Raw genomic sequence first — 12,543 nt, forward strand, 5'->3', positions numbered from 1 at the left:
TATCATGATTTTAAAACTTACTGCTAAATCAGAATGGCAGCAATTCCTTATTTTCTTCATTTTTAAAAAATTACAAACCTGCTGATGGCTTAACACTTATAATCTCCACTCCATCTGGCAAATTCAGCTCTTGACTATATACCATTTTGGAAGACAGAGTAAGCCAGCTGGTGCTCTGAAGGTTTGCTTTACAAGCCTGATACTTCTGAGTGAAAGGTGACTGCATCTTTTCTGGATCCGGTGAAGAAGAATATAATCCTTCTTGCTGTGTTGCTGCTTCAGCTGCATTTGAATCTATTTTTTCATCTAAAAACGTTTGCATTGTTATTGAAAAGAGACAACTAGATTTCTTCTCACAAAAGAATTTTACTTTAACACTCCAAAAAGATGGATAAACTAGAGACTTAAAATTTTACTTTCATGATAATGAAAAAGTTCCTAAATTCACATTTAAAGAGAAATATTAGCACACCTCTTATATTAAATACTTCTAAAATTCTAGAATTGCTTCAACTTCTAGCTTTTAACACTCTTCAGATTTAAAGCAATCAAACTGTAACCAGAAGTAGCAAAACTGCAGAAGAAAAATATATATGTGGTATCCACAGAAATTAATGTTCATGAGGCACAAAATACCCACAGCTAGAGAAACTTAAATGCAAAACAAAGCCTTAACTCAAAGTGGATAAAGATATTTCCAGAACAGTTTTGTTAATATTTGCTTAAAATCTTAAATCTTGGAGATTATGGGATATGAAAGTTTCACTCCTTTTCATGAAAATCAACACAAAGTAGAAGTACAGTTTAAACAATAGATCATACCTTACAACAGATTCCACTGGTACACAGTAAATACCGGATTTATGTTTCCTTAATTTTTAAAAACTGCAGAAATACATATTAGTTCACTTAAGTTTTTTGTAGCAGCTAGAAAGAGAACTAGCAGAGAACAACTCCTTGTAATTGCTTTTCTGATGTTTCGGTGCTTCAGACTACATCCCAATTCAGAACTTGTGTAAACTTTAAAATTGCAGAACAGAAATGTCTAACTGAGAAGCAATATATCTGAACTGTTAGCCTTTACTAAAAATTTTTAAATCTTTTACATCAAAACTAAAGGGCTTACCTATGGAGACAGGAATTGACTTCAAGTGCAAGTGCCACATGTGTAGTAATGAGTGGTTTTGAGTATATTCTATAACTATTAAGTAGAATTTTTCAGAGAATCCATTTTGCTGGCATCCTGATGAAATTCAGAAAAAGAGGATCTTAAGGGTTATTGAACCAAACACAGCACTAAATTTTAATTGCTAGCAAATAATCATATTCAAATGCAACGGTCTGGCTATACCTGACTGTTACACAACTTCTAGCAATAAGCATGCTCTACTTCCCTCCATTTTATCACAAAAACCACTAAAACCATTTTATCACTAAAACCACTATTAACCACTAAAATGATTATAGGTGTGTGTAAACACACACATATAAATATGTATATATTTTAAGTTGTCAATATTTTCTTTTAGAGATGATAAAATATTTGCCTAAGCTTGCTACATGTTTAAAGTTAAGTCCCAGAAAATATTCTCAACTCTGCACGCTCGTGCTTCTCTCTTACACTTCCTTAGGTATCTGCTGTTGGCCAGCTTAAGAGGTAAGACAATGAGCCAGATGGAGATCTGGCCTGGCCTGCTACAGCTGTTACATTTAATGTATAAAAACTACACAGGTAACATCTAGAGAGTCAGTGCCATGTCAACAATCGGGCAGGTCACAGGTTGGTCTAACAGATACATCCATTCAACACAGCCCAGCCACACTGACCATATAGTCTTGGAAACACAACAGATTTAGTGCTTCGTTGTAAGAAACCACTCGCTATATATAATTTCAGAATCGAGAAAAGGCAGTATGAATTGTTATGTCAGGAGGAGCCCGTTTCCGGAGAGTGCCTCCTTAGCTCCAAAGGAAGCTCCTTAGGACCAAAAACAAATAGTTTAGTGATACTAGCATGTATTATCTTTTCTCCACGATTCCTCTGACCTTCCTTTGAGTATGCATTTAGAAAAAAATGAGGCAGAACAAGCTGCATTAGCCTTGTGGGTTCTATATTGACTATTTATGTTAACTGTATAAAAAAAGGGAAGTGAACCAGATAATAAACAACATGAGCTGAATTCTTACATGCTTTATTAAAAAGGAAAGGAGGAGGAGGGTTTTAAAACTAAAGAGCTTTAAAGTACTAGAAAACAGTTTCACTTAGAATGCATGTGAATGCTGTACTTCTAATTTACAGTTTCAAAATGTCCATTTAGCTCAATTTCTTACACAGCAGAGGTCTGCACAGGATGCCTATGAAAGAATACAGAAGCAGGTATGTATACAGTGGCACTTTACTCACACGCTTTCTAGCTTTCAGCTATCTCCAGCTCAGTAAGTTCCCAAAAGAGCATCTGTCTCTTTGTTTTTAATGGTCTTCCACAGATTTTATTCCATTCTGTTGCAACCTTGAATAAATCTTTCAATATCTACAGCACTCTGTGGCAACGTGTTACATATATTTACTATGCACTCTGCAGAACAATACTTCCCATTGCTTACAACTTGCCACCTTTTAGCATCATCTGATGTCTTCTCATTCTTGCATTATAAGATGTAGTGAATAATCATTTCTTATTCATTTCCCCAAATATCATTATTTTTAGACCTCCAGATAACTAAGTACCTCTGTATGTATTCAGCCATCTGCCTCTTTTTGAAGCTGAGGAGTTGTAGACTTTGAGTTATTCCTCTTACCAATGCTTTAGAATAGTTTCTGTACTTCTTTTCAAGGCTGTTTTGCACATTGTATTCATGATGCAAAAGTACCACAAGCTTATGCTCTGTTCTGTTTTAAATTTCCAATATTCTATATGCATTTTGTGACCTCTGCTGAGAGTTGGGCTAACTCTCAGTAGAAGTCACAAAATTATTGATTTATCTCCATTACTCCAGATGTTTCTTGAGTAGCAAGACTATTTCAAGCAGACTTGAGTAGCATAACTATTTCAGAATTCAATGTGTGCATACAGTTCAGGTCATTTTTCCCAATGCCCCCCCCCCCTTTTTTTTTCTATGAAATAAGTTTAACATACCACATTGTTACCCCTAACATTATGAGACTGTTCTGCAACTTTGCTTCTTTATATTCAGTCTTTCTTTTACTACCCCACATTAGCTGGTATTGCAGACTGTCATCTTATCCTGATCCTTGTTCTCCAAATCATTTGAAAACTCTGAATAGAACAAAAGTGAGATACATATGTGTGTGTGCACGCACATGCATGTGAGAGAGAGATAGCTACAGGCTTTACCTTTAAAGCACCTTTTCCTCCACTGCACTAACAAAGTTATCAGCAACAGAATGCTTCATACCGTATTTGATGACTACCTCATGACAAGCTACTTTGTCTAAAACTTGATCAACTGGTGCTGTTCTTCTTTGGTATATAAAGATCTTAGATTAAAATATTTAAAATATAAAGATATTTAAGACATTTAAAGATACTTTAAACATCTTAAAATACAAAAAGCTATACAAGTTCTTCTTCATAAAATAAGTGTCGAAGAGCAGGCATTATATTTTTCATTCTACATGGAAAAAAGAAATTCTTTACCAGACTCCAATAAGTTGTTCTTTGTTTCAGGTGTTTCTTTTTTCTGGTTATTTAAAATGAAGTCCTCTTGAAAAACATGAAATAACTGTGTTTTCCTACCATGCTAAAAAAAGAAAGAAAAAGTCACTTAAACAAAATGTGAATATTCTGGAGTGTATTAATAATGTTGCTCTCTAAGATGGGAGCTTTTAACTGTTTGTTAAGTTGGCCACAGCTATGAAAGACTTCTCAATAAAAAGCACTTTCATTATTCAAGCTTTCTTCATTTACAGATATTATGAATCTAGAAACAGGTACACACCAAAATCAGTCTTTAACTACTTCATCTTTAACCTGGTCGAGTGCTACAGATGCAGCCTTCATTTTTAACACGTTTTAAATGAGACAGTAATGCTATAAGAATACAAAAGATCTTACAAGTTCTGTGATGGCATCCAGTTCAATAATACATCCTGGACGGGCAGTAGATTGCTGACTTACGATGTTAAAAACTTCCCCAACGTATTTCTAAAAAAAAAAAAAAAAAAAAAAAAAAAAAAAGAGAGAGAGAGAGAGAGAGAGAGAAGCAGTGGGATAGTCTTGTTAACTCAGCTTTTTGTAACAGGCTTTTATTCACTACGAATTTTCATTGCATTCTTAGTTTACCTAAGAACTACATTATTTTGGTAGCTCTGAAGTGGCAAGAACTTGAACGTCTCATCTGTAAAGCATCACAATCATCAGTTTATCATCCTCTCGCTATGCTACAACAGTATCTCAACTTTTTCTTAGGATGTACACAGTGCACTGTTTCTTATTCTGTTATTAAGCCTTGTGGCCTAAGTGTTTCACAGGTATTTCCCAATCAAACACTGACCTGACTCTATGCGCAGTTGGGAAGATTAAATGAAATACAGAATGATTACAATGCTAAGAAGTTTCATCGTATCTGATTTTACAAGCAGAGCTAGGCTATCACAGTCTGCAGAATCCTCAGCAGCAAGTCTGGTCAGTTACCAACAAGCCAGAAACTCATGCTATAGAATTAAATTGCAACCTCCAGAAACTTATGAGAAGTTTCACTTACAGAAATTTCAGGATTGGAGAGCTCACACAAAAGTTTTTTAGCATCTATTACAGCTTGATATAATCTCAAATGCTGTCCATCACTAGCCACAAAGCAGGCACTTGGAGAATTACAGTATGCACCTGAAAAATATAAATGTACAAAGCGCGCAGATGTATATCAAACACGTACACTCTCCCTTTTTCAGCCATAGGCAATTTTGAAGTTAAAGGAAAAAAACTATAGACAAGAAATAATTTCTCTTGTTAATTTCTGTTCACAAGCAAAAAATTAAAGTTTAATGCTGAGCTTAGCAAGCAATGCTAAAATACATTAAAGGAAATCAGAATTCCATTTATGAAATACCTGCAAAATCTACCTCGGCTTTTAGTGTTGACTGTAGTCTGTAATCATTGTTGAGACATTTATAATCTAAAGTATATACTAGCATCTAAAAACTGCACTGCACTAGCTCCTAAAGCATCAAGTACATAATGATAGATAATAAGAAGGTAGAGGAAAGAACACAGTAAATCTTCATAAAATGATACACAAGTTCAAAGGGTCAACAGCTTGGAAAACTGCAAAATAAAGGATCCAGACTTAACGTTTCTTTGATACTTTCAAATATATCTATACCACCTATTTAATCACAATTTTAGGCTAAATTACTTTTAATCTATAATTCTTAACAAGTCAGGAAACTAAACTCACCAAGGCAATAGCTGGGTATAAGCGTGGGCAGCCATGCAACATTAGAAAATGCAGAAACATGGAGAGAATTGATCCGAGCAAGTTCAGAAACTCCACCAGAAAAGGACAATGGCCCAACAGGATCAACTCGCCAAAGAATAAGCTCACTGTAAACTGCATTGAGATCCTGAGACGTTACACTTGCATTGCCTCTATTCTGATGTCTTAATGGTGACTCCTGAGATTTTAAAGAACCATTTGTCTGTTTTGCATTCTCAGCGTCTGGTGACCTCAGAGCATTGTGATGTGAGGTTGTGAGCAGTAATGGTAATACTGAATGGCAAGCCAAGTCGTTAAGATGAAAACGGTGACCACAGTATCGGGATTTATGTGAAATACTGAGTACAGTTGAAAAGGCAGATTCCTCAGCAAAGCTCACTAACCACTGGTTCAAAGACCCATCTGCATGTTTGGAAATCATCATAACATTGGGGGTGAATATACTTAATTTTAAGCTGTTGCTTGATTTACTGTGTCCAGAAGAGATAAGCATAGATGAGGATCGTGTAAGGCCAGGAGGCTTTTGTTTGCCTTGCTGAATAGCTAAGTCAACATTTTTGGTACAAGCATACATCACTATACTTCTGCAAAGAGAATTGGCATCACCCGTTGGAAATGCAACTGGAATTCTTGAGACGAATGACACCTAGAAATTTAAGAAAGGGAAAAGGAATTAATAAAGTTATTTTCACAGCATATCTCTCATTGAGTAGCAATACATAACCCAGAAAAAATGAAGTACCTGCACTTGGCGAAACATGCCAGGCTGATACTCATCTAGCCAGTCCACATGCCAAACCAACAATGAACCATCCATAGGATGTATACTGAAGAGCATGTCAGCATTTTTATTCCATTCAGAAAGTAGTACTTCAATTTCATGATCAATAATTGCAGAAGATAAAGGGAAAAAGCTTGAATTTTGAGTCGTTTTCTCACCACCAAGTTCCCTCTTTTCTTGGCTTCCTTTATGTTCAGTTCCATTTTCATTAGCTTCTAGAACACAGAGATATATCTTATATTCACAAGGTGAAACATAGCAGGCAATGGAGCACCTTTGAAGCTTCTTCTAAACCACTCACACAAGCACAATCTAAAACAATAAAAACTCAAACTAGATGTTTTGCTGCAGACTGCAGTCAATGACTAATAAAGTATATGATTTCGTTCCCCAATATGAATTACTTTTTTTTCCTTCCACTTAAATTCTTGAATGCATACGCAGAACAAAAGCAATCATCTCCCAACTAGGTATATTTGAACAAATTGTTTATATAACATTATAAAATAAAGTTATTTAAATCAGGTGTACATTAATATTTAAACAAAAAAAAAAACTTAGTTTTAAGACCCTATCTGCTTGCTTAAAGATATTAAAATAACGCACTTCCATGCAAAAGAGTTCAGGTCAGCCTAAATGTTCAGCACAAAGTACTAAAAATCCCTGAAACAGCCATTAACAATTTCAGAATTTCTAGAAACATTTTTTTTAAAATACATTTAGATTCTTCCAGTGGAAGGGAAGGAAAAATCACAAAAACGCTACTGCAGTCTCTCCGCATCCTTACATACTAAGTTACCTGTCCCTTACTTCACACTGAAGAACATACTATATTACTTTATAAAATGAAAGCCAAGGATCTATACCTTCTTCTGATTTGCCATCCACCTGATTAAATTCCTCAGCACTGGTCTCAGGAGAGTGGTGTTCAAAACTCTTTTTAAGTTGTTGCAAAAATACTTCCATAGATAAGGTAAAATGAAGTTCTTTATTGTTTAGCCAATGCACAACAAAAGGTCCGTTTTTTTCTTCATTTTCACCAAGACTCAGAGATGTGATAGAAGGAAGTAAAGGAATATCTACCAGAAAAGAGGTTTAAAACATTTTTCAAAACAAAGTAGCTTGAACAGGACAAAAAGTAATTTTAGAAATATTGTTTGTAAGCAAAGGTTTTACTATGAAAAATGCAATTGGGACTAGGTGCATTGCTAGCTGTCATTCCTTTCACCAACATCATTCACTTTAGTATTACGCTGTTCAGCTGCTATCCACAATAAGACATGCACAACAACCATGTTCTAAGGGAGGCTCTCAGCCATGTCTACGTTAGTTACTGTATGACCCTGAGCTACAAATTCATGACAAAGCTGTCTATATAGGCTAATTTATCTTGCTTTTGCTACTATACCTCCATACAAACCAGATCACTTCAGCACAGTTTGCTGATGCTTGCTTCAGAAAGCAGGCTACAGTAGGTATGTGCTGATACCAAGGATCATATACGATGGCTAGGCAGAACTAATATAGTGATCAGAGGTGTCCTCTGTAACACTATCACATAACCAGGGTTTCAGATTCTTACCAATCCCCTTACTACTCCACATTGTCATATGATGCCACTTGGTGTGACAGGTTGCTGTTAAAAATAACGAAGTAATCACAAATTAAGTGACAGAAGTATCAGACTGATGCAGAGTCATATCATCTAAAATAAGTGTGGCAAAAAGTAGTTAGGTGATTTACTGTAATTTCTCATATAGGTCATATGACAATAGCTAAAGGCTCAACCTATATTTAATTCACACCTAGAAGCCTCCATATTCTCATCTCCTTCCACTCACAGTAGTACAAAAATTCCATCTCCTGGGAGACAAAATTTCTTATTCCAATTCTGTTTTTTACACCAGTGATACCTTTGAATTACTTATGCTCTAGTGTAGGCTAAGAAAATAACTGAAAGCACCTATTTAAAAAAGAATCACCCCAACCACCAGGAATTCTGTCATAAAAAAAGGAACACAGGATCTGAGAAATATGGTCAATCTTCCTAGAAAAGACAGTTATTGCTAATTACAGAAACATGATAATGAGTCTGGCAACCACAGAAATCAGACTGCAGATCAAAGCTATTTCTCTTAAGGTCAGATAACCACTCCCACCTCAAAACAGTTATACTATTCCAGAACTACTACGTTTTCTTGAGGTTTACCAACTTTTAATTGATGCTGAGTTCTGGCCAAAATCCTTAGCTAGTGAATTTCTACTTGCTTCAGAGTTGCACTAGTTCTTTCCAAAAACCTTCTAAAGTCTTTGGATTTAAGAAAGAAAACAAGCAAAACAAAAACAAAACAAAGAAGTTAGTAACTCTTTCCAGCTTTCCCTAAATACAGTTTTGTCCAAACAACCAGTATTCCTTTCACTGAACTCCACTCAGGCTAAATTTAAGTAACTCTTTACCATAAAAGAAAGTCTCAAGAACTCTGTCACTGTAAGAAAAATAATTTCAAAATTAATAAAAAATATTAGAAAAACATGTATCCCTTTGTGTGACATATATGATGTTTTGGCCTTAGCTTTTATCAGATACTCTGAATATTGTAATAAGGGCACATCTTGGACTGAAAGATCATAAATTGATGTGGTTTGAATTAAATGAAGAAGAAAAGACAATTTAGTTTTCAGATAAAATTTGATTCCTATAGGGCAAACTAAAAGGACAACTTAGAGAACTTAGCCAGACTGAGGTACTCAGGAAATTGGTTGTGTGGGAGAATAGATATTTCTTCAAGTTAAAGCTTAAGATAAGAGTTACTTAGAACAGAGGTTCCAAATAAAATACTGAAGAACCACCCCTTATTCCCCAAATCTACTGAGTTAGACTAAATGATACAAAAAAAGGTATAAAGCAGTATATTACTAATACAGGAAACAAAGAAGAAATAAAAACTAAAAAAGTCAAAGATAGCTAAGTTTTCAGATACCTAGAAAAATCTTTTACCATTCTTCTCTGAAATTATTTCCATTCCCATTCTGCAAGTTGGCAGTTTGGGTCAGTTATACTGCAAGACTGTTAAAAGTCAAATTAAAGACTCCTTAGTTGTTAGATATAAACAGAAATGCATTAAGAGTATGGATTCAAAAAAAGAAAAAAAGTGTGCAAATCACATGAAAAGGTATACATTTGATGAGGGAGAAATGCAAACAGAAAAACTTGAAGTCTTCAAGACATGTCACACAGGAACTTTATGATATTAGTTAGTAATTGATACATTTACTGAAGACATTTTCTGTAGAAAGAGGACTTTCACAAAACAGCTAGAAGTCTGTTTTTGGCAAACTTTATGCAATTCTGGTCACATTTGTTAAAGAAAGATAAACTTAAACAAGAACATGTAACTTAGCAAATCGAAAGTAAAATAGGGTAACTGTGGTTCCTTAACCCACCAAGGACATCATAGCTAAGTATTAAATAACCATAAGCATATTTAGGTCAAAAGAGTGGCTTTACAAAAAGAGTTAGTAGCAGCAAAAATTATATAAAAACACTGTGTTTACGATAGAACTTACCTAGTTTAACAAAAGGTTTATAAATGGGAAATCATATCACAACAATAAAACTTTATGAGAAGTTCAATATTGTATTGCCACTCAGTTTTTTTTTTAGTGAGTGGATAATATGCTTAAACATATACAAACTCTACAGAAGCGGAAGTATTAGTTCCTGAAGGGTGTTATCAACACAGTGCTATCAACACAGTGCTCAAGTGCAAGTGAATATTAAATTTATAAAACAAGATGAAGGTCTAAGTCTTTTGCTTGGTTCAGAGAGAAATACAGATACATATGGTTACTTCAGACCTTTAATGTTAGAAATCATTCTGAGAAGCTTGTGAATTGATTTATCAGTGTGATCTCAATATTATATTTTTTTGCACCCAACAATTCCCAATGAGCTTGCAACTCATTTACAAATCCTTACACTTGTATACGTCAGTCCACTGTGAATCTCAAGTAGAAACAATACAAAATAGAATAAACTCTCTCTATGGTAATAATAACGTCTTTCAAGCATTTCATTACTGTAGGTTCTTCTGTGCGTTAACCGAAACCAATATCCTAAGGATCTTGCACAACTGTATTAATATTTTTTACAAACACGTATGAGCAAGTTAAGCTTATGCAGCAGCACATATCTAACATGAACTGTAGTTTATCCTGTAACGAGGATTTACTCTGCTTCTTACCTGTGGCTGGATTGATACTGGCAGCAATATGAAAGTGACAGAGTGCATTTGCATGAGGAGGGATATTCCTGTGAACCTCATGAGGATCTTGCTGATGTGGAGAGCATCCAGTATGTGCTACTACAGCACCTGACCTCCTCCTTCCTCGTCTGAAGTGCTTCAGGTTTAACTGCGTGAAGAATAAGGTGTCATTTTAAATTCCTTTCAAAAAGAAAAAGCAGATTCCACCTGTAAGTGGTTTTCTACATATTAGTGCATGGTTGTTTCCCCCCGACACTTTAAAAGCATTATCAGTGGATTTGCTCACAAAAATCACATTGCTCAGACTGTGTCTGCACTAGAGCGATACCAGTACTTTCCAATTTCTTCACCAATGCCTTTACAGTATTCTGACACAGTAACTGTTTTACATTCTAATTTACTAACAATGTCACATAGTTTTTATACCCGAACAGATATATATTACTGTGTTTTGTGAACATACACATGATTATTAAAAGCACTGAAGAAAAAGAGAAATCTGGATAATCTCTTTTCAGCGGGACTCCAAAAGGAGATCAGATTTGTACTTTGAATCTGATTAGATCAGTACTTCTACTCCCATTGCAATGGCCCACTTAAAAGTCTCTCCCACCACACACGGAGATTCATTTCCAAAGCGCCCAGAGGGGGGACTCCAGTCCATTGTGCTATAGCTATCTATACAAGCCTCAAAAAGCATGAAAAGATAAGCGATTTCTCCTAGATTGGTATTATCTTACTTATATTCCTTTTCACTTGCTATTCTTGCCTCCTACTATACCATGCTCATGTAAAATAATTTTCTCCTGATTTTTACCTAATTATTTCTGATGTTTAATGCTGTCTCTTTCTTTCAGCAGGAATACAAAACTGTCTCCCAAATTCACTTTTCTTTTGAATAGTCTTTCTTCAACACATTGTCTTTCAGTCTGTCAAATTTATAGTCAACTATGCCACATTTGCTAAGAAGCAACTTGATCATGTGAAATATGTTATTCCATTAAGATAAGACCACAATGTACAAATACTCTCTACACAACTTTGAGAACTTTTAATGCTACATTTTCCTTCTGCTTCTCATTGATCAACTACCTGATAAGGATCATTTGCCTTAGAGATATGGCAGCAGTCTGTCCTACCTGAGGACTATAGCAGCATAAAATATCTTTCTCTCCTCAATACGATCATTGTTTTTTCCAATTGCATAGGCCAGAAAACATCCCACAACTCCTAAGGTGAGCAGCAAGCCTCTACTATAATTTTAAGGCAGCATCATTAGTGGGTTTCACGGAACTCATGTACAACACATCATTCCACACTATCCTTAGCTCTTTGAACTAGTAGATACTATAAAGGTCTTTGCTTCAGTAACCAGGGTAAGACTAGTAGTAGTGATAAAAAAAGTCCCTATATCTTCAACTGTGAAAGCTCAGACGGACTCCTGTCAGCTCAGCATTACTCTTTTCTTTCATGTGAACACGAGGGACGTTTCAAGTAAATTCACTACCTTATACCGTAAGTCTGTATAAAATATTATAAAGTAGTTAAATTTATGATCCATGTTTGAGGTATTAATTACAATCCTGTCTAAAATTATGCGTTAACACATGTGTATAACACATGTGCACGTTATAGTCTCCTCAATTTAATTTCTTACCTCTAATGCATTTTGCATTCGTTCCTTACTTGAAGTATTTCTCTTGAAGTTATTTAAGTTCACTGCTTCAGTCCAATTGTTGTATCCACCACCATACAAGAGACTGTCATTGGGTAACAAAGTCTCTGCCCAGAGACGACAGACATTATCCTTACAGCAAGTCAGGAGTACGTTGCAGACAGCACCACTAGCAAAACAAAATTAAAGGTGTAAAGATGCCACTTGCATCATAGAGCATCAAAATAAAACAGTAGCAAATAATTTCAATATTAGTACTCAATTATACAAAGTAACTTAGATACTAAGGAAAGAAAAACTCAACAATATATTCTTGAGCAACTGGACAAAGAGCCTCAAAGATGGTGAGATTCAGCCAAGAACTG

General features: G+C 35.1%; 1 protein-coding gene across 5 annotated transcripts in view; it reads right to left on the reverse strand.

The window, feature by feature from the left end:
• The window catches only part of DMXL1 (Dmx like 1), an 85,143-nt gene that overhangs the window by 46,214 nt on the left and 26,386 nt on the right, over window positions 1–12,543 (reverse strand). For all 5 annotated transcript variants that reach the window (XM_062600548.1, XM_062600547.1, XM_062600546.1 and 2 more), the window contains 10 exons: window positions 12,161–12,347; window positions 10,483–10,651; window positions 7,105–7,317; window positions 6,200–6,453; window positions 5,419–6,103; window positions 4,726–4,847; window positions 4,077–4,166; window positions 3,660–3,762; window positions 1,127–1,243; window positions 79–306 (listed from right to left, as the gene is read on the reverse strand). In XM_062600548.1, coding sequence (XP_062456532.1) covers window positions 79–306; window positions 1,127–1,243; window positions 3,660–3,762; window positions 4,077–4,166; window positions 4,726–4,847; window positions 5,419–6,103; window positions 6,200–6,453; window positions 7,105–7,317; window positions 10,483–10,651; window positions 12,161–12,347 — 2,168 coding nt within the window. The remainder of the gene's footprint in view (window positions 1–78; window positions 307–1,126; window positions 1,244–3,659; window positions 3,763–4,076; window positions 4,167–4,725; window positions 4,848–5,418; window positions 6,104–6,199; window positions 6,454–7,104; window positions 7,318–10,482; window positions 10,652–12,160; window positions 12,348–12,543) is intronic.

This window comes from Rhea pennata, chromosome Z (assembly GCF_028389875.1).
Source record: "Rhea pennata isolate bPtePen1 chromosome Z, bPtePen1.pri, whole genome shotgun sequence".
Taxonomy (NCBI): domain Eukaryota; kingdom Metazoa; phylum Chordata; class Aves; order Rheiformes; family Rheidae; genus Rhea; species Rhea pennata.